Source organism: Erpetoichthys calabaricus, chromosome 4, assembly GCF_900747795.2.
Source record: "Erpetoichthys calabaricus chromosome 4, fErpCal1.3, whole genome shotgun sequence".
Lineage (NCBI taxonomy): Eukaryota > Metazoa > Chordata > Cladistia > Polypteriformes > Polypteridae > Erpetoichthys > Erpetoichthys calabaricus.
Genome location: NC_041397.2, coordinates 168,698,979 through 168,724,565, shown reverse-complemented (window position 1 = coordinate 168,724,565; position 25,587 = coordinate 168,698,979). Strand labels below are relative to the sequence as shown.

The 25,587-nt window shown below is 37.7% G+C and overlaps 1 protein-coding gene across 1 annotated transcript in view; it reads right to left on the bottom strand.

Annotated features, from left to right (window-relative positions):
• The window catches only part of LOC114650350 (uncharacterized), a 57,433-nt gene extending 43,599 nt beyond the window's left edge, over positions 1-13,834 (bottom strand). The window contains exons 1-3 of the mRNA XM_028799914.2: positions 13,632-13,834; positions 9,923-10,345; positions 4,708-4,846 (exon numbers count right to left, since the gene is read on the bottom strand). Coding sequence (XP_028655747.1) covers positions 4,708-4,846; positions 9,923-10,330 — 547 coding nt within the window. The 5' untranslated portion in view covers positions 10,331-10,345; positions 13,632-13,834. The remainder of the gene's footprint in view (positions 1-4,707; positions 4,847-9,922; positions 10,346-13,631) is intronic.
• Positions 13,835-25,587: the final 11,753 nt, after the last annotated feature.

Here is a 25,587-nt window from a genome sequence, read left to right as displayed (position 1 = left end):
TGTACTGCACTAATTTCACTGAAATGACAGTGTCCTGGTGCCATATTTTCTAAAGAGACTTATGACAGATATTGGTGACCACAAAGACAATCACCTTCTTGAGGAGTCCATATTACTGTGTCAAAGCACCTTGGTGTTGTGATTCATTATTTTAATGATGAGAAAGGAAAGGTGATTTCCACTTGTCTTGGACTGATACAGCTGGATGGTGGGGATGCAACGTCAAAAGCAAGAGCACATCTGGATTACCTTAACAAATGTGCCCTGAAGGAAGAGAATCTGCTTGCCATTTACACTGACAATGCTTCTGTCATGACTGGAGTGCACAATGGTGTGTACAATACTTTGAGAGAGGAGAATAACTTAATGGATCTAGTCCTCTTACAATGTGTGCGCCACTACCTACAGCTGGCCGCGAGTTCTGCTTCCAAACACACAGTATCTTGTAAGAGAAACCTACAATTGGTTCTCGATCTCTCCAAAACACAGAGAGTCCCACAAAGCTATCATTGTGAAAAACTGTGGGCAGGAACCCTTACAGATCACAAAGGTGCGTGCTATACATTGGCCGTCTATAAAGTCTGCTGCATCAAGAAACCTGGACCAGCAGGAGGAACTGAAATTACACTTCAACCTTACCAAGACAAAGGAACACTGTTACATGGGAAATGTTCTACATTTCATGTACAATGATTCACAGAACATATTGTACCTTACTTATATAAAGTTGATACTTAGTAAGGTGCAGTGTACCGTAAAGACCTTTGAGGGGGAGCAGACTGGCCCAGTCAAATTGCTTGAAAGCTTAATCCATCTTACAACAAATACCATGGCATTCTGAAATGAGGGAAAGCAGTACAAAGTTGCCGCTGGCTTACACCTATTTGAGTAGTTGGCATATGTTGTAGATAGATAGATAGATAGATAGATAGATACTTTATTAATCCCAATGGTTGTAGCTTCTATTCTCTCTTTTCCCCACACTCAAATACTGATGTTGACAGGCTATTCAGGCAGAGGAGTGTAGTGAAGATCAAACTCACAAACTACATTTCTCTACAGACCCTCAGCTCTATTCTGCATGTCAGGTATGGACTTAAGTTAGGTAGGGATGCATGCTATGAGCAAAAGCTGCCAGACAATATGCTATAACTCTTTAGAACACCAACAGGCTATTCATTTAGCACTAGAATCCCTGAAGCCTATGAAAAAAGTCGTAATCCCAGACTACTTTTAATTCTTTGCACCTCTCCATTAGTGTCTTTTCTTTTGCAAATGTATTGATCAGCACAAGCAGCCTGCAATCCCATCCCCGCCAGCGCCACAGCTCAACTCGGACAAAAAGTTCTCCCAGCTCAAGTCTGTTTATCTGTGTATGATGTCCCTCGAGTTGTACAGGGTAACTATCATCTAGTTATTTGGAACACATGCATTTCATGTGTGTTCCATGTCTACAACGATGTGGGTGAATGTAAGAGGACAGGAAATGCGAGACAAGAAATGTTGAACACATACCTAAAACAAACTTTTTTCATGTTACAGTACTAATTACAAAATTTTGACATGAGTATGAAGACTGAAGTCCAAATATCAAAATAAACACTTTCACAAAAGATACAAGTATAACAAAACAAGTGTGCTTTTTTATTCAACAATATAAATTTAGAAAAAGAAATTGGGTTAGGGTATGATGCTGACATGACCGCTTGGGTGGTACAGCAGTAAGAACTGCTGACTCACAATCAAGAGCTTGCCGGTTTGATTCCGGGTGCTTCCTAGATTTCCCATTTTGAGCAGTGAGTTGTTCCTATTGTTACTATTAAAGAATAAAAACAAATTGGATTTGAGTCTATAGGAGCTGGTGTAAATTTATTGTACTTGTAAAAGGTTAGCTTTTTTTTTTTTTTTAATTTCAGTTTTATTCTCTTAGTCATGTTCATGCTCCCCCTGATCTGACACTGCAGTTTTCAAAGAAAGACGTGCTATAACAGAGGTGAACTCAGATGGCGATGAGGGTTCTACATCGGAGAAAAAGAACAGAAGCCCTCCCTGCAAAAAACGGCCAGTCACAGATAAGAACTCAGCTACACCTTGTGTAAAAGCGAGAGATGGCACCGTTTGGATGCAGCAACATGTTGGCCGTTGCCCTGCCTCTCAATTTGCCACGCACATGTCCTTCAACGAAACAGCAAGGCTTACAGAGCTCGCCAAGATATCGTACAAAGTCCTGTTTGCGATTATGTTTCTTGATGGTCTTTATATGAAAACATTTATATGTTACTTATATAAATGCCACATCAAATGTTTACCTATATTTACTTACTTATCTTCCTACAGTGTAAACTCACAAGTCTAATGCAGAGCTTTCTGTGTTTGATCGACATAGGAATGCTGAAGTACGTACGTATGCAATGCCACTCTTTATTTAGGAAAAGATCAGTTACGAAAAGTGCGACGCTGAATGCAGAAACTTGAGTATGTGAGCAATGGTAACGAGAATGCAATCAGACTTCTTTTTGGGCACACACACCTTCAAAATGGAACTGCCAGATCTAAACATTAGTGTGGAGAGTTGCTTGCTTACCGAAGTGTCTATAGCTGCCGTTGCATTTATTGAAACTATTTTTATTGTTTTGAAGTAGTGAAAAACACATTATTTATATATATATATATATATATATATATATATATATATATATATATATATATATACACACACACACACACACACACACATTATTTATATTATATACAAAGTTTTAGGCAGGTGTGAAAAAATGCTGTAAACAAAGAATGCTTTCAAAAATGGAAGTGTTAATCATTTATTTTCATCAATCAACAAAATGCAGCGAATGAACAAAAGAGAAATCTAAATCAAATCAATATTTGGTGTGACCATCCTTTGCCTTCAAAACAGCATCAATTCTTCTAGGTACACTTGCACACAGTTTTTGAAGGAACTCGGCTGGTAGGTTGTTCCAAACATCTTGGAGAACTAACCACAGATCTTCTGTGCATGTAGGATTCCTCACATCCTTCTGTCTCTTCATGTAATCCCAGACACACTCGATGATGTTGAGATCAGGGCTCTGTGGGGGCCACACCATCACTTCCAGGACTTCTTGTTCTTCTTTACGCTGAAGATAGTTTTTAATGACTTTGGCTGTATGTTTGGGGTCGTTGTCCTGCTGCAGAATAAATTTGGGGCCAATCATACGCCTCCCTGATGGTACTGCATGATGGATAAGTATCTGCCTGTATTTCTCAGCACTGAGAACACCATTAATCCTGACCAAATCTCCATCTTCATTTGCAGAAATGCAGCCCCAAACGTTCAAGGAAACTCCACCATGCTTCACTGTTGCCTGCAAACACTCATTGTACCGCTCTCCAGCCCTTCGACGAACAAACTGCCTTCTGCTACAGCCAAATATTTCAAATTTTGACTCATCAGTCCAGAGCACCTGCTGCCATTTTTCTGCACCCCAGTTCCTATGTTTTCGTGCATACTTGAGTCGCTTGGCCTCGTTTCCACATCAGAGGTATGGCTTTTTGGCTGCAACTCTTCCATGAAGACCACTTCTAGCCAGACTTCTCCGGACAGTAGATGGGTGTACCTGGGTCCCACTGGTTTCTGCCAGTTCTGAGCTGATGGCACTGCTGGCCATCTTCCAATTTCGAAGGGTAACAAGCTTGATGTGTCTTTCATCTGCTGCACTAAGTTTCCTTGGCCGACTACTGTGTCTACGATCCTCAACGTTGCCCGTTTCTTTGTGCTTCTTCTAAAGAGCTTGAACAGCACATCTTGAAACCCCAGTCTGCTTTGAAATCTTTGTCTGGGAGAGACCTTGCTGATGCAGTATAACTACCTTGTGTCCTGTTGCTGTGCTCAATCTTGCCATGCATTGAAACTGTCTTCCACAACCTCACCTTGGTAGCAGAGTTTGGCTGTTCCTCACCCAGTTTTAAGCCTCCTACACAGCTGTTTCTGTTTCAGTTAATGACTGTGTTTCAACCTACATGTGACATTGATGATCATTAGCACCCGTTTGGTATAATTGGTTGATCATACACCTGACTATAATATTACAAAATCCCTGACTTTGTGCAAGTGTACCTATAAGAATTGATGCTGGTTTGAAGGCAAAAGGTAGCAACACCAAATATTGATTTGATTTAGATTTTTCTTTTGTTCGCTCACTTTGCATTTTGTAAATTGATAACAATCATTTATATTTCTGAAAGCATTCTTTGTTTACAGAATTTTTTCACACCTGCCTAAAACTTTTGCACAGTACTGTATTATATATACTGTATATATACACACACACACTTAATATACACATATTAAGTTTTTTGTAGGCTTCAGGGATTCTAGTGTTAAAAAAAAAAAAAAAAAATTGTACACAGGAAAGGTACTTCGTTACATAGTAATTTGGATTACACAATAACTGAGACCCACTGACCTAGAACATTTCCAGCTAATAAATGAAGCCTTTTTATGTGTCTGAATAGCTTAAATAAACATGCCACTTTAATAAATACATTTTTACGTGTGTGCTGTAATTTATATAAATAAATATTTATTACAAAGGTAATAAAATACTCATAGTGCTCACTTTAAGTCAAAATATATTCTAATGAAAAAAATGCTTTGTTTACATAAACAGTATTCTTTAGAGAAAACATCACCTTAAATATACTTGCCATGAACAGGTAGCTGGCTTGTTCTCTTCATCTTAAGGCTTCTGTTGAGATGTCTATCTTGCCTTGAAAAATTCTGTGAATTAAGTGATTTCCGTTCTGCTGCATCTAGCCCATCTTCTTTAGGACTATGAGAAGTAAGCTGCACAAAATTCAAAGATTTAAAAAAGAAAAAAAAAAAATCATTGGATTTTCATTTTTGTTCATTATTACAAATACACACTGTAAAATGCAATTCTATATAAGAATTAATATACATTACAATCTACCAACTCAAATAATTCCTCAATTGTGAGTAAACACATGACCAAAGTCCCACTGATGAGTTTTTCTGGGGGGTTGGGTAACTACAGGAATTCTGCAGACATAGAACCTAATTCATGTGAATTGTACTCTCTGAACTGAACCAGATACCAGTAGTGGGAATTAGCAGGGACCCCACAATCAGGGATATGGAGTTGGTACACAAAAGCTTCGACTCAGACTCCTCAATTTACAGTTCCACCGACTAGGACACTTCTCGTAATTTAAGCCAATAAACAGTACTGGGGAAAACTTTGGGATAATCCAGAAATTATGTTTTAGATAGATTGCACAGAAAGTGAAGATCTCATTCAAGATGTCTATTACTGTCTTGTGAGAAGAGGGTGAACTGGATCTAACCAAGATAGAAAAAGGAAGGAGTAGGACCAGATGGACAGCTGCTTAACAGGAAAAGAATCTCATTGTAGTTTGAGAAACAAATGCCTTACAGGGCCTTAGTGGTCTTCTTCACTAAATACACACAAAATACCAGTATTGTCTCCAACAGAGATTATATGACTGCAGGATGCTGAGCACAATATGCTTTTCCAGTCATCTTCTGTCCAATGTCTGTGTTCTTTTGCACAATTTAATACACAAGGCAGAGCATTTTTTTTACTGAACTTACAAAACACACACTAGAATCCCAGAAGCTTACTAAAAACTCGTAATCCTGAGCCACCTTAAATTCCTTCGTACCTCTCTGTCAGTGTCTTTTGTTTTGCAAATGTGTTGAGCAGTGCAAGTAGCAAGCAGCCAGCTATCCCAACCCCAACCACCGACAGAGCGGAGTCTGTTCCAAAATTCTCAGAGCTCAAGTCTCCTTAACTGGCAGTGAGGTACCTGGAGTTGCATAGGGTAAATACAGTAATCCCTCGCTATATCGTGCTTCGCCTTTCGCGGCTTCACTCCATCGCGGATTTTATATGTAAGCATATTTAAATATATATCGCAGATTTTTTGCTGGTTCGCGGATTTCTGCGGACAATGGGTCTTTTAATTTCTGGTACATGCTTCCTCAGTTGGTTTGCCCAGTTGATTTCATACAAGGGACGCTATTGGCAGATGGCTGAGAAGCTACCCAACGTACTTTTCTCTCTCTCTCTCTCGCGCTGACTTTCTCTGATCCTGACGTAGGGGGACTGAGCAGGGGGGCTGTTCGCACACCTAGACGATAGGGACGCTCGTCAAAAAATGCTGAAAGATTATCTTCACTTTGCTCCCTTCTGTGCTGCTGCTTCCTTTAAGTGACATGCTGCACGGTGCTTCGCATACTTAAAAGCACGAAGGGCACGTATTGATTTTTGGTTGTTTGTTTTTATCTCTCTCTCTCTCTGCTCCTGAAGGAGGGGGTGTGAGCTGCCGCCTTCAACAGCTTTGTGCCGCGGTGCTTCGCATACTTAAAAGCCAAACAGCCCTATTGATTTGTTTGCTTTTCTCTATCTGTCTGACATGATCTGCTCCTGACGCGCACTCCTTTGAAGAGGAAGATATGTTTGCATTCTTTTAATTGTGAGACGGAACTGTCATCTCTGTCTTGTCATGGAGCACAGTTTAAACTTTTGAAAAAGAGACAAATGTTTGTTTGCAGTGTTTGAATAACGTTCCTGTCTCTCTACAACAGTGTTTCTCAAACTGTGTGCCGTGGCAGGAAGATTTGCAGATGTGCCGCGGGAGTTTCTACAAATATTTGAAATTTATACAGGTTTTCAGAACGCTACACGTGCAGCGTTACACAGGTCTGCCTACTATTAAATTTTTATCCTACGTTGCGATGACGTCCCCACTTGCAACGACCAGTAATAGTAGCCCGCACTCTCCCCTATTCTCTGCCCTGCTAAATCGGAACGCTACATTTTGACGGAAAGGGGTGTTAGCTATTCAGGTTATGGAATTTTCCACTATACATATATTATTATAATGACTAAAATGTAGGCCGCCCTAGCAGACGCACAGCAGTTTTTGAATTGGTAACGATAATAATAAGCGATGTGTTTCATTTAAATTTTTTAGGTGTATGCTAATAATAACAAATTATCAATAAGCGTTATTCATTGTTATCCATGGAGAAATACGTTAGCAAGAATGAAACTGCGAAAGCGTTAAAAAAAAAGCAAGGAACCAAACGAAGGTACAAAGAAGATTACATCGGATATGGTTTCATATCTTCGGGACCTGAAGATGCTCCATTGCCATTCTGTCTGATCTGCAATTCAGCTCTGTCGAATGAGGCGCTTGTTCCAAGCAAATTGAAGAGACACTTGGAAACAAAACATCCAGCTGTAAAAGCGCAACCGAAGGAATACTTCGAAAACATCAGGGCTCAACAAAATAAACAAGCTAAGAAACTTACGAACTACCTAAAGCTGCCAGAAAAGGGATTGATTGCAAGTTATAAGGTTGCTCAGTTATTAGCAAAACGCAAGAAAGCGCATACAGAGGCTGAATCAGTCATTGCACCAGCTTTAGTAATAGTTGTTGAAACTATCCTTGGACCCGATGCCGCCGAAAAAGTTAAGAAAGTTCCTTTGTCAAATGATACTATCTCGCGCAGAATTGAAGACTTATCGTCAGATTTACAAGATCAAATCTGCGAACACTTTGACGCGCCTGACGATGAAGTGTCTCTGTTGTGGTCTCTTCAAGTTGATGAATCCACTGACGTTAGCGGCAAAGCCCAGCTGCTAGCTTTTATTCGGTTCATAAAGGATGAAAAATGTGTCAACGAATTCTTATTTTGCAAAGACTTACAAACTACGACCAAAGGCGAAGATATTTTCAATGTGGTGAACGAAAACATTTTGCTCTTCAAACTACAGTGGAAAAACTGTGTCAGCGTTTGCACCGATGGCTGTCCTTCCATGCAGGGAAATAGAAAGGGATTCGTCACTCTTGTGTGTCAAGAAAATCCAAATGTATTAGTTGTTCACTGCATGATCCACAGAGAAGCTCTTGCCTTCAAATCTTTGCCGAAAGATTTGATGTCTGTTCTGGATCAAGTGATTACAGTTGTAAACTTCATCAAATCTCGACCGCTTGCATCCCGACTTTTCTCTCAGCTCTGTGAAGCAATGGATTCAGACTACAAATGCCTCCTGTATCACGTGTCGTCCAACTCAAGGCTGAGCTGATTTCATTCTTGGAGGCTGAAAAAAAAGACTTTGGATTTTCTATTCATGACGAGATCTGGTGGGTTAAGGTGACATTTCTCTCTGATTTATTTGACAAATTAAATTCACTGAATTTAAGTCTTCAAGGACCATCGGAAAACATCATCACTGCATCCTCAAAACTGAAGTCATTTGGTGAAAAATTGTCGTTGTGGCAAAGTAAGATCTCGAAAGGAGTCTTCGACTGCTTTCCTACTTACAATGAATGTGCTTCAAATAAAGAAATCACCCCCGAAATTCTGTACACTTTGACACACCTGCAGTCAGCATTGCAGCATTACTTCCCAACAGTTGGAAGTAATGAATATGGATGGGTCAGCTATCCATTTGGAAACAATGAAGCTACAAATCTTACAACTGAAGAAGAAGAGCAGCTCATTGATTTAAAAAACGATGCAGTTCTTAAGTCAAGTTTTGCCGAGAAAAGCCTGGATGTGTTTTGGATTTCAATCAACAAGTTATATCCTGCAATCAGTTTAAAAGCAATCAAAATAATTCTTCCATTTGCATCTTCATGGTTTTGTGAGTTTGGATTTTCAGCACTGACTGAAATCAAGTCTAAGAAAGGAGAGAGACTTCTTACAATAGACGCTGAAATGCGAGTTTGTTTGTCGACTTTGGAGCCTCGATTAGATCGCATTTGCTCTCAAAAACAGGCACATCCTTCACATTGAATGTAATACTTAAAAACAGGTAAAATAATTTTTCATTTTATTATAAAACAACTGTTGTTCTTCCTGGTGTGCCGCGAAATTTTTTTAGTTTTTTTACTGTGCCAACAGACAAAAAAGTTTGAGAAACACTGCTCTACAACCTCCTGTGTTTATGCGCAAATCTGTGACCCAAGCATGACAATATAAAAATAACCATATAAACATATGGTTTCTACTTCGCGGATTTTCTTATTTCGCGGGTGGCTCTGGAACGCAACCCCCACGATGGAGGGATTACTGTATAGCGCCTTTCCCATGATCAAGGCACTTCACAGAGTTTAAGATAGAACGGCAGGGTATACAGTATATAGCATTGTACAAACCAGATAAATAAATGAAGAAGATTAAGACAGTAAACTCACAGAAAAAAAAAGCCTAACAGACAACATAATTGATGGTCTAGCACACACAAACATAGGTTACATGAGCATCTTGACAGAGAAGTAAACTGAGAGAAGGGTAATAAAGTCAAGTAGAGCTAAAAACTTTCCTGAACAGATGAATTATTTTAAAAAACTCAAAACTCATGTAGTCAGCTGACCTGATTAATTTTGGTAGAGAGTCTGGGCGCTATACAGCTGAAGGCCCTGTCACCCATGGAGTGTAGATTAGTGTGGGGCACAACAAGATTGCCAGAATCAGAAGACCTTAGTGGGCAGACAAGCATATAGTGATGGAGAAGGTCACTGATGTAGTTTGGCGCAAGGTCGTTTAAGGCTTTGTAGATTATTAGTAGGACAGCACAAAGTAACTGAAGTAAATGGATTGGCTATATTCTACCTTATGCCTATTTCTGCTGACACATGCATCAGCACTTCATAACCATGTGCTACACACAGTGGGTTAAATAATCGTATGGATTAAAATAGTAAGTTCAAACCTTTCATTAATACACCAAAATACAATTTGTCAAAAAAACACCCTTAAATTGCAACTTTTTTTTTTTTTTAAATAAAAGTATTTGGCAAATAGTGTTTATACTCTTACTACATGTAGACAAAAAATTTAATTAAGCTTAACTTTAGAAGTTACCTGGCTTTTATTAGAGCTGTATCTGTGGATGTATGAACCAGACTGTTTCTTTCCAGAATAAAGCCTTTTGGGGGTGGACAGCTCCTCTTCATTTACTGATGTCTTTGTCATCACTCCATCACCTTGTTTTTCGGTTGTAGCTCTGTTTAGTTGAAAGGGTGATGGGGAAGATTTTGTGAAGAACCTCAGATCTACACATTTAGGTGGCGTGTGAAGCAGACCTATCCCAGAGGGGATTGCATGCTTATATGGACTAACTTTTGGGTAAGCAGCTTTAAAGATGCAATTTTTAGGTAATGTTGTCTCACTGGGATCAGCATTTAATAGAATCTTTGTATTATTAGCCAAGAACTTTTCAGCATTCATATCATCAGGGATCATTCTTTCAAATGTTTGGTTTTTTCTCATGATGAATGTTGAACACTGCATAAAATAAAATTTAAAAAAATTTACATTAATCACAGGAAAGTCAGAACATGCACATCAACGACAGTTACTTTTCTGACCATAAAATAATTTTAGAGAAGGTCACTGGAATACAGCAGAATTAAAAAAAAAAAAAAAAAAAAAAAAGTCTTAACCATTCAAAATAGACTCTTAAATTCAACCATTAAGTTGCTGTTCTCTCAGAAATGGCTTACAAGAGTATGGACATTTTTTCCCACTGGTTATTTTCATAAATGTCTCATCATTTTATTTATTAACTGACACAGTTGGCTTTCATTGGCGCTTTTAACCAAAATGGTGTTCCTTACCCACAGTGTAATTTTAAAACACACTATCAAAAGAAAAATGAAAGTCAGCTAAATTTAAGCAAAATGTGAATTACGAGGGGGGGGACCCAAAAATAACCGAAAATATTTTTAAAACGTGTTTAATTTTCTGTACAAACTACAATTAGTCTCCTTCAAAGTACTCTCCATTGGCAGAAATACACTTATCTAACCGTTTGTTCCATTGTTCGAAACATTTTTTAAATTCGTCTGAAGTAATGCCCATTAATGCTATGGTCGTTTCTTGTTTTACCTCTTCGACGTCGGCAAAACGCCTTCCTTTGAAGTCTTTTTTCATCCGAGGGAACAAAAAGAAATCACACGGAGCAAAATCCGGTGAGTAGGGTGGGTGGTTCAGGGTTGTCATACCGTTTCTTGCCAAAAATTGGCGAATGCTGAGAGCAGTGTGAGATGGAGCGTTGTCATGATGAAAGAACCAATCGCCCGACTCCCACAAATCAGGGCGTTTCCTTCTCACACTGTTGCGCAACCTACTTTTACAAAAAAATTCACTGAACACAAGCACAACCTTCCAGACTGAAGGCACTTGGCAGACTGACTTGTGAGGAGTGTAACTAGATCGCCCTAGCGGCCCAACCACGTACTACAAGTACCAACCTAACAACAACAAAATTCCGGTTATTTTTGGGTCCCCCCTCGTATACTTAAGAAACTCATCTAAATTTTACCATGGATGTTATTTATTTGAAAGCGAGAGAAGATTGTAGCCGCCGAAGTATAAGACGAGATCAAGCACGGGTAAAACCCATGCCGAAAGAAATCTCTCAGTTCAAAAGTTTGTTTAAAAATATTTAGTGAAATAATCCACACAAGAATAAAGAAAAAAGTAGTTACATATGTAGAATAAAAGGCAAAAAAAAAAATGTATCTTCTCTAAACTTAGCTTTTCTTGAGAAACTTGTTATTTCTGTACTTAAGAGTTCTTTACTTTTTCTTCTATACTTAAAGATTCTTAACCTCTTCTGTATGCTTTAAAATGTACGGCTCTGCACTTAAATAAGTGCCGTTTTACGAGTTACTTCACACACACTCAAAAGGCCCATAGGCATGGTTTAAAACCATATGCCCTCTATACCTTACACATGGCATTTACACAGAGAAAAGAATGGGAAGTTAAACTCATGCTAAAATTTAATACATTACAACATGGATTGAATAGAGACAAGAGTTTTATGGCCAGATATGAGGATTGTTTGCATCTCTCAGAATGACAGACAACCTGTCTACAGATCCACATTGTTTTGAAAAAACTCATTACAAACTTCAAAAGACTTTGTCGACAGTTATCTTAACCAGAGATCTTGACAATACATTGTTCTTTTCTCTCTTGTTAAATTAACCCTAGCCTGAATGAATCTATTAGTTTTTTACATTTAAAATTTCTCATTTAAAGATTTACCAATGTTGTTTCTTGTCCTAGAGTGTGTATATAAACATCGGGAACTCCAGTCTCTGTATTACATCTTGCCTGAAGAAGGGACCCGAGTTGCCTCGAAAGCTTGCATATTGACACCTTTTATTGGCTAACTAAAAAGATTACATTTTGCTTGGCTTTTCTCTACATTCATAATAGCTAACACGGTACAACACCCTAGTACTACTTATTTGTGCTGGTAATGTAAAAGCTCTACACAGTATTTTGGGATTGGAGCACACCAGGGTTAATCCTAGAAGTCTCCACTACTTTTGGTGTTTTAAAAGTCTGACTGACTTGGAATTAGTACTTCTTATAACTGACGATTTTAACATGATGGAACGCAACTATACTATTTTTTCCTTTTACTTGACAAAAAAATTGATACATAATTTCCCTTTATTTTTCAATGTAGTTTTTAATGTTTATAGCGAACGTCATTAAAACTATACTGTAACTAGGACTACAGCAACATTATATTCGCTAAAAATCCTGTCATTGACCAAAAAAAGGTGGTAACGAATGACATTTTAAAACTAATTTATTTCAAATGAATAATGTTTTTACCATTGTGTAATGAACATGCAAGATTAATTTAAACGAGACTTCTGCAACATTAGACATACAGTACTACAAAAAAAATGTTCCAAAACCTTTCTCGGAGGTCTTGATTCTCATTGAACTCTCAATCCACAACACTCCGCTAAGCTTCATCATTAGCCTGGTACAGTATATGACGCTTAATTGCCTCGTTTGAGATGCGCGACTCGTCCTAGTGCTCTTTGGTGGAACAGAAACCGGCTCAGATAAACCTGACGTCTCGATTTTACAGCTGCGAGGAATACCCACCCCGGGTGGCGTGGATTCAATACTCTTGTGAAAATACTAAAATAATTGTTTACTCATGCAGTTCAAATCGTTCTTTACCAATTCCTCTTTTAATCCAGAAACGCATCAAAAGGGATATAAAAAGAAATTAAGACCCCCTGCTAGTTAGTTAAAAAAAAAATCTTCAAAATACTATACTGTTCTCTGATGAGGAATCTCCTTCCATTTGCAAACCTCACTGCAGGATCATGGGATTCAGAGAATTAAAACACAGCCAACTGCAAGTGTCACCTCCTTCGTTTTTTCCCCAGATATACTATTTACCAAATCTAATAACTACAAACTAAAAATTTAAACTGGACACATCATCTTTTTCCAGCACATACCGGACGTGGTTTTCTTCAATATTAAAAAAAAAAAGAACAGTACACAGAACTAATGCAACAAAAGGCAGTTTTCCTTACGCTAGTGATAAAAAAACTGGCACATTTATAAAAACAACTGGATTAATATGAAAAGCTATTTCCTCAAATTAACTTAAATATTACACAGTTTACCTAAAATAATTAATACACGTAGACGGTGTAAAACATAAACAATCTTCAAGGTATTCAAAAATGGTAAGGGAATTCGCAAAGACAAGTTCATTTTCACAAAAAAGAGAACCATTTACCTTAACAATTAACCAGAAGGCTCCAAACACCAGTATACTTTCACATTCAAGTTTCCAAATTAACCAGTTTAACCAAAAAAAACGCTTAACGATTCACATGTGCAAATACAAATACAAAACCAATAAACAGTTTAAACTTCTATGCTTGCGTTTGATTGGGTAGGACGGCAAGTGTGCATGCGCAGAAATTACTTTCGTGGGCGACATTTGGGGTGGGACATTATACGTGTAATGTCACTCATCTCGTTATCCAATAGACTTACAAAGTGACCGGCGCATGCCTGGAAGTCAAACATTGAAATACCGTACCTGTCTTATTTTCTGTTCTTCTGCTCTTGTACGTTTAACGTACTACGTTACCCCATAAGAGGCTGAAATAGCCCATGTATCCGAAGAATTGTAAACGTGCTTGCCCCTTTTATTTGTACTGTTTTATGTAAGACGTGGAAACTTAATTTTCACGAAAACGCTTTACTTCAGTAACATCAAACAATCCATACTCATGAGATGAGGTTTACAGTATTTAAAGTGTTATCCGTGTTTATTTTTAAATTGTTTCACAATTATTTATTATTTACGGGATGTTGATATCTAGTGAGTTTCACTCCTGAGCAGAAAGAACGAAAGCCGTGATTTATTTCAAACATCACCCGGATGTTGTGGACTAGTATTAGATGTTATTTCAACTGTAAGTTTGTTCAGCCTTTTTTCCTTAAACATACAATAATCATTAATTTGAAAGTATTTCCATCATTTCAATGGACCTTACGATTTAGAAATCAAAGATAAGATGGTTTAAACTCCATTGCATTGATAATAACAGGAAACATTATATATCCCACTGTTCAAGAATGTTTCTATTCCATTCCCTCTACTTGTCATACTGAATACAGCCTCAGCAATGTACATAGTGTATATTCCCTTGGTGGGTCACTTAAATGAAACTGAAATATCTGAAAATATACAATTGTGTTATCATACAGAAAGTATCTGAATTAGTGAAAAGTACATTAGCAAAAGGAGTCTAGGAATGCGCAAATAAGGGTTTTTATAGCTTATACAGATCACCGATTACATGCTGCTAGAAATGGCTGATTCCTACATTATTTTTCTTTATCCTTTTATTTTTTTTTTCAACTAAGTTCCTACATAACCAGCTGTGGAGAAGTCTTATCTCCTATCTTAAGGTGTTGTCCTTGGTGGTTTTACAGTTCCATTACAGAGCATAGGTGTTATCTGTTTATTTTTATTAACAAAATGAAATTCTGTAGGCTTGTTGTTCAAAGACCATAAAACATACAATAGAATGTTATTAAAATACATAATTTTTAAACTAGGAAAACATCTGTATTACATATGGCATAAATTAAAATAAAACGCCTTTCATCAAGAAAATACAAGGCTAACATGCTTTGCAAGTTTAAAAGTAAAGAATAGAAAAAAATGTCTCTTAACCTAACATGCATATTGTTTACTAAACAGTGAGGTCAATTTTTTCTTTTTTTGATCCTTTTTAATTATTCTAATTCAAAATCTGAGCTGACAAGGAGTATCCATTTTAATTAAAGGACAAAATGAAAAGATCTAAACTCATTAAAGTAACTTCTCTTTTAACTACTGCCAAAAATACACCTCTCAGTCAGCAGTGCCCCTTTTCTTCCACTCTATGTTCAGCTGAACAACATACACGTCTGCTGTTCCTCTCCATGCACGGAAAAGCTCCTCAGACTACTTTTTCTTAGTTTATTATCCTATTTTTTAATGTACAACACAATATTTCAGGGGTGGCACGGTGGCGCAGTGGTAGCACTGCTGCCACGCAGTAAGGAGACCTAGGTTCGCTTCTCGGGTCCTCCCTAGGTGGAGTTTGCATGTTCTCACTGTGTCTGCGTGGGTTTCCTCCAGGTGCTCCGATTTCTTCCAACAGTCCAAAGACATGCCGGTTAGGTGCATTGGCGATCCTAAATTGTCCCTAGTGAGTGGGTGGTGTGTGTGTGTGCCCTGTGGTGGGCTGGCGCCCTGCCCAGGGATTTGTTCCTGCTTTGTGCCCTGTATTGGCTGGGATTGGCACCAGCTGACCTCTGTGACCCTGTGTTAGGATATAGCGGGTTGGATAATAGATGGAAGAATGGGCAATATTTCAGACTTCTCTGTACCTCCTAAACTCTGACTTGCCGCCCTTTGTTTACATAGAACATTCTGACAACAAAATGACACATGCTGTTCCTCAGCTACTAATACTTTCCACAAAGGGGCATTTCCACTTCATTATTGTAAAGGTTAGACAGCAGATAGGTTTTTTGACATCGGCCAATTTATAGATCACCAATTGAGTGAAAATGAGCTGATTGTGATCATCAGCTAAACAATCAAGAGCATCAGATATAATGAGAGGAATAATGACCTTAAATTAAAAGTGTTGCCCCTTAAAACACAAGGATGGGCCAAAAAATGACTCTACAATATTAGCAATAATCAAACATATTACTGTAACTATCATACTGACACTTGGCTACACTTTGAAACCATTTATTTTTTTTCTGAAACTTCCCCCTCACTTGATTTTACACGCTGCTTATGCAAGAAGACTTGTTCTTAAAATTTGACCGCATCATTGTGCAATTGGTTACTGCGAAACCTGCTGCAGACAATAACTTTTAAATTAACCAATCTACCAACCATTGAAACATGAAAGTCACATTGACTCAAAATAGAATTCATTGTGATAGAATATCTAAAATATATTACAAAACATTTAAAAGCTTTCCTTCTTATTAGCACTGTTGCTGCTGGTGATTTCATAAAGGGCAGCAAAAACATAAAAAAATAAATATGGAGTAGTCCATACAGTAATTACATGTAAATTACACTTTATTTACACTACAGGAAATAACTCAACAGAAGATTTTACGATATAATACAACTGATTGCACCATACAGTAATATAGAATCAAATACATTAATTTATATAATGTTTATTATGTACACAAATAAATGTAAAGTAAAATGAACAGGAAATTGAATCAAATGAACAACCCAGGAGTATAATATTTAATTTGATACTGAACACATTGGGTCAAATGAAGTAAATAAGCTGCATAGATAGATTTTACAGGATGGCATAATGTCTCTTTCCATTTTGACCTTTACAGGTTTAAGTGTTTGTGTGTGTTTCTGTATGTTTATTTCTTTCTCTTCATCATCAATCATATGATCTAGTAGAGCAAAGAAGCCGTCAACTATCTTCATTCATAAGTTTCTTTGAGAGTGTGTGTGTTTGTATTGTGGAAGAATAATTTTAGGGTAACATAGCATTCATCTTGGGCGGCACGGTGGCGCAGTAGGTAGCGCTGCTGCCTCGCAGTTAGGAGACCCAGGTTCGCTTCCTGGGTCCTCCTGCATGCATGTTTGCATGGGTTTCCTCCAGGTACTCCAGTTTCCACACACAGTCCAAAGACGTGCAGGTTAGGTGCATTGGCGGTTCTAAATTGGCCCTAGTGTGTGCTTGGTGTGTGTGTGTGTGTGTGTGTGTGTGTGTGTGTGTGTGTGCGCTGTGTTGGGCTGGCACCCTGCCCAGGGTTTGTTTCTTGCCTTGCGCCCTGTGTTGGCTGGGATTGGCTCCAGCAGACCCCCATGACTTGTAGTAGTTAGTTAGGATATAGCGGGTTGGAGGATGGATGGATAGCATTCATCTTAAAGAAATAGCATAAAGGGTTAATAAATGTGGGAAACCAAATAAAAGTCAATTGAACAACAAAATGTACACTGAAATATAAGATTTGGTTTAGGAAAAATACTGAGATGGTCAAGTAAATATAGAATGTTCCAGAAGAAAGGTTGATGTAATATACAAAATGTACTGAAGGATGACTAAGAGATGACTAAGGAATCAGCAGATGTCCTATAAATTAGAATGGACAATTGTTATATGCACAGAAATTTCAAGGGTGTTGTCTCATCTCAAAAAGTATAAAAAGAACCAGAATATAATATAATAGACTTTTATTCCATATAAATATTTGGGTGTAAACCAACAAACCAACCAGAGTAAAATGTATGCATTGATTGACATTGTATGTAAATTCAACAGTTTATAAAATTAACCTCTATACAGTACTTCTGACCATTCTGACCATGCTGTAACAGACTGCTTTTGATGAATGCTCCCTCCAAGGCATTTTGCCAAGAAGTAATTAAAAGATACAATGAACAGCTTTTTTCCTGCCTGATTAATGAATTGCCCTTTTAGAGGATGTTTCTTTCTTTAATAAGATGTTAAATTTCGACCACACATTACTATGTGGGCGCAGCCACTTAGCGACTGCTAAGGTGCATGGTGCATAAATATATATATATATGTTTCTTTCTTTAATAAGATGTTAAATTCTGACCAGTTTGTATGTACATGTACATTTAAATACATTTTCTACCTTAAAAACTAGTTTTGCAAAAAGTTAAAAATCATTAAACCACGGTCCTATGACTAGGCAGACTACAAAAATCTCAGTAAAATTAAACAGTTTCTACAGCACTTATCATTTGACATATTTCACTGTTTTTGAAGAATATGGGGATAAGTACTGCACCAAACTGGAACAAAAACAATAGACCTGAAGCATGTAACAAGGTAAACATAATTTGAATTTTAGGAAAATAGGTCAATGTTTTTCTGAATTTATTATTGTCTTGCCATTCAGGGCAGATATCTCAGAAACCAGTTGTTCCAAAATGTTCTGTCTTTGCTGAGATGTAGTCATCCAGGACCTCAACACAAAAAATACAATTTTCTGACAAAAACTGTAATTTTAAAACATGAAAATCTAATTAGATTTTATACTGACAAATATACAGACGCTATGCTAAAATCAACCTTTCTTTACATTTTGAACATCATGGAATCAGAGTCTGAACATTACTTGATTGTGACTCAGCCCATCACCAATTTTCCATTTACATATATAAAATGATTTTCCAGCACCAATGGACTCAGTATCACATGCCTCAATACATTAAGTGGTGGCTAATCTCTATGATGATGGTTTATAAATTGGTTAATTTGGCTAGCTAATGTTATCTACAATGTTTTGCAAAGCATACTAGAGACCTGCATCACTGATTTTCAAAGTGTGGTCCACTGACCACCTGTGATTCACAATCGTGAGTCAAGTAGTTTGCAAGATGATAGTCATCAAATAAAACCAAGTGAATTATTTTGCTCAAATATGCCAGTCCATTATAACAACCAGGCTACTGTCTAACATCCCTGCTGTGAAATTAACTGGAACCGGTCAAAAACTACTACCATGGTGTATACCCAGGATTGTCATATTGTAGCCAACAGGCTAGATAGATTCAGCCAATGTGTGATTTTCCTCTAGCCCCAAGCTATTCTCAAACATTTTTTTCATTTATTTTAAAATTTTATATATTTTTTTTATTTTATATAATATATAATATAATTTTATACAATCATCGGTCATCTGGAAAATAAGCATGTGTAGAGGGCGTCTCTGATATCATAGGGTTTCTGATTTCTGTGAATTTCCCATTGGGGTTAATAAAGTATCTATCTATCTATCTATCTATCTATCTATCTATCTATCTATCTATCTATCTATCTATCTATCTATCTATCTGTTCCTGGAACATCTTTAGCCAATCATCTATAAAGTTAGCCTCTGAAATCATAAAGAAGAAAGTGATGATTAAATGCCCACAATTACGCATTTTTAACAACAGAATTAAAAAAATGGGTTCCTTAATAATTTAGAAGTTTTTTTTGGTCTATCCTGAGAAGACCATTCTATGTCAAATCAACCAGTGGCACACAAAAATTACCAGGTGTACCCATGTTAGTCAGGAGATACCATGTAGTTTTTTTTTATATACAGTAAGTTCAATACTTTCAAGATACAGACAGTTTACCAAGGTGGTGGTGGAGGGTTGTCGATTTTATCTGGCTTCATTTTTTCATCAAATTTCACAAGTCCATAGCTCAAGAACTAAATCACTGAGCAGGCTCAGACTTTGCACGCTGGTACATTAGTGTATGATGAAATTAAAACATTTGGTCCAGATGACCATGCATGGTTAAAGCAGCCCCTTGAAATTGACCAAAAGTTAATATGAGTTTTTGGCTTAGCTATGTTTAGGCCTCATAAACACATTTGTAACCACCACAGACTTTAGATTGTTTTCCCTTATTCAGATAACTATATACGTTTTCTGAAAAACCAATAAACAGAAATGTAACTATCAGGGTTTGAACAGCAGACCTCTCAAATCCAAAAAAAATATTCTGTATTTCATTTTCAGAGCATCCTAACAGCATGTAGGAATGTGCAGATCATTTTTAAAATATTTTTCATTTATTCTTCATTGTCCATTTCTTTCTTAAAACAAAAACCTTATTTTTCTGTTGCAAATCTTTAATGTTTATTTTCCATCCTAAACATAGGCTGAATGTGCCACATATCAATAATCTTAATCACTGAGTTTTCAATCAGAAGGTTATCAAAAATGTCAAACTTGTTCTCATATCAAATGATGATGTCCTACCTCACCTTGCTGAACAGAGAATGTGATTCACCATGGCCAAAAGAGTACCTGATACTCAAGAATATCACTGTTACATCCCTACAGAAGATGGCAAACTGTAAGTCAACCGGGTGTCTGGTGAAACAGTCAATTGACTGTCTCATGATCACACTCCTGATAGATTAGATGCATCCCTCACATTAGACCAGTGTCCTATCGGAGACTATGTTGGGTGCATGGTGTGATGAAAAATATTGGATTGGTGTGACAAGAGTGAAGCAGAGCCAGACACACTGATACATGTCATGCATCCAAACTATCCTGCACAGTCTTTCCATTAGTCACCTAGAGATATTTGTTGGGTGACATTACAGTGTACAATTGCACTGCTTAGTGCAGCTACAACGATCAGTGGGAGGCAGTACCATCTCAAAGACAAAGATGCCTTATGCTCTGCACTTTGCTTGAAACTTAAATGAAACGGGTCACATTCCTGTTGCTGCAATACCAAGATATTAACATTTCATTATAACTAGTATTGTGTTTAATGATAAATCAAGCTGTTGTTGTTCATGTGCTGTGCTTAATGTGCCTTTAGTGATTTATTTTTTTCCATTAATCCTATACCCAAATTAGTGACGAAGAACCTGATGATTATCATTACTGACAAATGATGAATTAAATCCATTTTTGAAATGGAAAATAAAAACGACAGATTCGCATAATAAAAGTAAGACTTGCTTTTTGAGAAAGAATGGACTATGTAGGGTACAGGAAAAATAATTTTAAAAATGTCTGGACATTCCCTCAGTGTATTAAGCTGGTCTGAAAATTAGACCCAAAATGATTGTTTTCACATTTGAAAGGTCTGCTGGTTAAACCCTGATGCAGTTTCTTGTTTGTTGATAACCTTTTGAAAAGCCCTGTGTAGGTATCTAAACATGTAAAAAAAAACAGCAGGCTGTATCAGTTAGAAGTATACTTTCTGAAAGCCTAAACATGGTAAAAATCAAAGACGCAAAATAGTTTTCCATTTTTGAATGTCTGCTCTTACCAAGTGGTGTCATCTGGACCAAATATTTTATTTTTTTGCGTACTATACCTAGAAAGTGTCACACACGTGCGAGTAGGAGGCAGCTGAAGGGTCTGAGTAATGGTAATTACTCCGACCAGGGGGTGGCGGAGTGCGCTAACTGTCTTTCTCAGTTCCCTACAGACCTTTTCTGGGAAATCCTGCAAGGTTCCGGCGCCTCAGAAGACATCACTTCCAGAGCCGGCCCCTTTGCTGACGTCACTTCTGAAGCCGAACCCTTTACTGACGTCACTTCTGGTTCCAGCCCTTTTGATGACATCATTTCCTCTATGGGCCTTTAAAGCCTCCATCTTTGTCTATTGTACTCAGTTCAGTTGTGGACTCTGTTCTTATGCACATCGTACTTAAAAAACTTACAGTTATGTCCATAAATATTTGGACAGAGACAACTTTTTTCTAATTTTGGTTCTGTATATTACCACAATGAATTTTAAATGAAACAACTCAGATGCAGTTGAAGTGCAGACTTTCAGCTTTAATTCAGTGGGGTGAACAAAACGATTGCATAAAAATGTGAGGCAACTAAAGCATTTTTTTAACACAATCCCTTCATTTCAGGGGCTCAAAAGTAATTAGACAACTGACTCAAAGGCTATTTCATGGGCAGGTGTGGGCAAGTCCGTCGTTATGTCATTATCAATTAAGCAGATAAAAGGCCTGGAGTTGATTTGAGGTGTGGTGCTTGCATGTGGAAGATTTTGCTGTGAACAGACAACATGCGGTCAAAGGAGCTCTCCATGCAGGTGAAAGAAGCCATCCTTAAGCTGCGAAAACAGAAAAAACCCATCTGAGAAATTGCTACTATATTACGAGTGGCAAAATCTACAGTTTGGTACATCCTGAGAAAGAAAGCAAGCACTGGTGAACTCAGCAACGCAAAAAGACCTGGATGTCCACGGAAGACAACAGTGGTGGATGATCGCAGAATCATTTCCATGGTGAAGAGGAACCCCTTCACAACAGCCAACCAAGTGAACAACACTCTCCAGGGGGTAGGCATATCGATATCCAAGTCTACCATAAAGAGAAGACTGCATGAAAGTAAATACAGAGGGCGCACTGCAAGGTGCAAGCTGCTCATAAGCCTCAAGAACAGAAAGGCTAGATTGGACTTTGCTAAAGAACATCTAAAAAAGCCAGCACAGTTCTGGAAAACATTCTTTGGACAGATGAAACCAAGATCAACCTCTACCAGAATGATGGCAAGCAAAAAGTATGGAGAAGGCGTGGAACAGCTCATTATCCAAAGCATACCACATCATCTGTAAAACACGGTGGAGGCAGTGTGATGGCTTGGGCGTGCATGGCTGCCAGTGGCACTGGGACACTAGTGTTTATTGATGATGTGACACAGGACAGAAGCAGCCGAATGAATTCTGAGGTGTTCAGAGACATACTGTCTGCTCAAATCCAGCTAAATGCAGTCAAATTGATTGGGCGGCGTTTCATGATACAGATGGACAATGACCCAAAACATACAGCCAAAGCAATCCAGGAGTTTACTAAAGCAAAGAAGTGGAAAATTCTTGAATGCCCAAGTCAGTCACCTGATCTTAACCCAATTGAGCGTGCATTTCACTTGGTGAAGTCTAAACTTCAAACAGAAAGGCCCACAAACAAACAGCAACTGAAAGCCGCTGCAGTAAAGGCCTGGCAGAGCATTAAAAAGGAGGAAACCCAGCATCTGGTGATGTCCATGAGTTCAAGACTTCAGGTTGTCATTGCCAGCAAAGGGTTTTCAACCAAGTATTAGAAATGAACATTTTATTTCCAGTTATTTAATTTGTCCAATTACTTTTGAGCCCCTGAAATGAAGGGATTGTGTTAAAAAATGCTTTAGTTGCCTCACATTTTTATGCAATTGTTTTGTTCACCCCACTGAATTAAAGCTGAAAGTCTGCACTTCAACTGCAACTGAGTTGTTTCATTTAAAATTCATTGTGGTAATGTACAGAACCAAAATTAGAAAAAAGTTGTCTCTGTCCAAATATTTATGGACCTAACTGTAAGCTATTATAGTTCGTTTGAGAGAACTTGATCTTGAGTTAAAACATCAAGAATTTAAATTACAGGAGCTTAGATTGGAAGAACTGAAAGTCAGAGCGTGAAAGAAAAGTGGCTATGGAAATGGAAATGAGAAGGATGGAATTTGAAACTAGACGAACCACTCGACTTCGTGAAACTTGAAGTTGAGGCCTTAAATGCTGACCATTCTTGACTTAATCCTTCTAACGATTTTGATATTAGCAAACATATTTGTTTAGTTCCTCCTTTTAAAGAAACTGAAGTCAATAAGTATTTTACTGTATTTGAACATGTTGCAGCTGTATTACATTGGCCAAAAGATGTCTGGACATTATTGTTGCAATGCAATTTAAGTGGAAAAGTGCAAGAAGTGTGTTCTGCGCTTTCAGCTGAACAGAGTCTAAATTATGAGGTGGTGAAAGATTCTGTGTTGCGGGCTTATGAGCTGGTTCCAGAGGCATATCAACAAAAGTTCAGAAATCATAGGAAACAGGTTAATCAAACTTTTGTGGAGTTTGCTCGAGAAAAGGAGAACCTTTTTGATAGATGGTGTGTATCTCAAAGTGTTAAACAATTTCAACAGCTCAGAGATTTAGTCTTGCTTGAGGATTTTAAAAATTGCCTTCCAGAACAAATTGTGACCTACTTACATGAGCAAAAAGTTTTGAAAGTCTCTGAAGCAACTGTATTAGCTGATGAATTTGTTCTTATCCATAAAACTGTATTTACTCCACAAAAATATTCTGGTGAGGAAATAATAAAAAACAGAGGTTTGGGTAGAGGTTTGAATGGGTCCTCTCATCAGAATTTATTACAGGACTAGGCTCACCCGCCTTTTAAGGCGACCGACTTTTATCCTCAATTTGTGTGCGCTCCATGAAGTTTGAGACTTTGTCATTTCAGTGAGATATTGAAGCTCATTTGTAAAAGAGATTCCTGACGCCATCATTGTAAATGGCTGAAACCTTGACCAATTACTTAAAACATGTCGTACAATGTCAGCCCAAATCTGTACTGCTAAAGATGGAGTTTCATGCACTAAATAAGCTATGGATGAGAATAAGCAAGCACCATCTCCCCTGATATTTACTACACGGTGAGGCATTTGTACTCCATCAACATTAATTATTTCCAGAGACATAATTTTGTCTATTTTTCCAGCGCATCGCGCACAAAAGCAGGGGAACGATGGGAGCTCCAGAACTCTGCTCATATCGTGTCGCTTTGTACCGCAAGCCACAAGTAGTAAGTACCGCTACGCTTTGCACTCACGGGATGGAAGGACAATCCCGACTGCTTTTATATAGTAGGATAAATCAGTGACTTCTAGTAATGTAGCAGTAGACCAAAAGCATGTTTGTTTTTATTGTAGAAAGCCGGGTCATATAATTTCTAATTGTGTGATGTTGAAAAAGAAATATCAAGATCCAAAAAGTGTGGCTCTGATACAACTTGAAGAAAAGTCTGAGGGGTTGTTTGTTAGTAAGGGTTATGAGCCTTTTATTACAAATGGCTCGGTAACAACACCTGACCATCCTGATGTTCAAAAGCCTGTTAAAATTTTAAGGGATACAGGTGCCTGTCAATCATTTTTGTTGGAAGGAGTTTTACCTCTGTCTGAGAAGACATCAAAGGGATCAAGTGTATTAGTGCAAGGTTTTGAAATGGGCTATGTGAATGTTCCACTTCATACAGTGATTTTGAAATCTGATTTAGTGTCAGGGCTTGTTACTGTGGGAGTGTGTCCTAGATTTCCTGTGGCGGGGGTTACATTCATATCGGGCAATGACTTGGCTGGACTTAACGTGTCACCTGTTCCAGAGGTTTTGGAAAACCCTTTACCTCCTTGTTCTGATGAACTGGCATGCCAGTTTCCTCAAGTGTTTTCTGCATGTGTTGTGACTCGTGCACAATCCAAAAGACTTGAAGTAGATAGTTCTGAGGAATTGGATGTGAATTTATCAGAAACTTTTCTTAATGATATTGATCAGAGGGTTTTGGACTTTCAGTTGTCGACTATGCCTGAAGATGAGAAAAACTTTTATTATTTGACAATTAAAACCAAATGAGACTGTACCTGAAGATTTATTGCCTTGGTCCATTTCACAAGAGCAATTTATTATGAAGCAAAAGAGTGACCCTGAACTTTCATCATTTTTCTCTAATGTTGTGTCCAAAGAAAAATTGAGTGAACTGTATATTGCTTATTTTGTTGAAAATTGAGTTTTAATACGTAAATGTCAATCATCTGCATCAACTCCTGAATGGGATGTAAAATATCAAATTGTTGTTCCTGTGTTA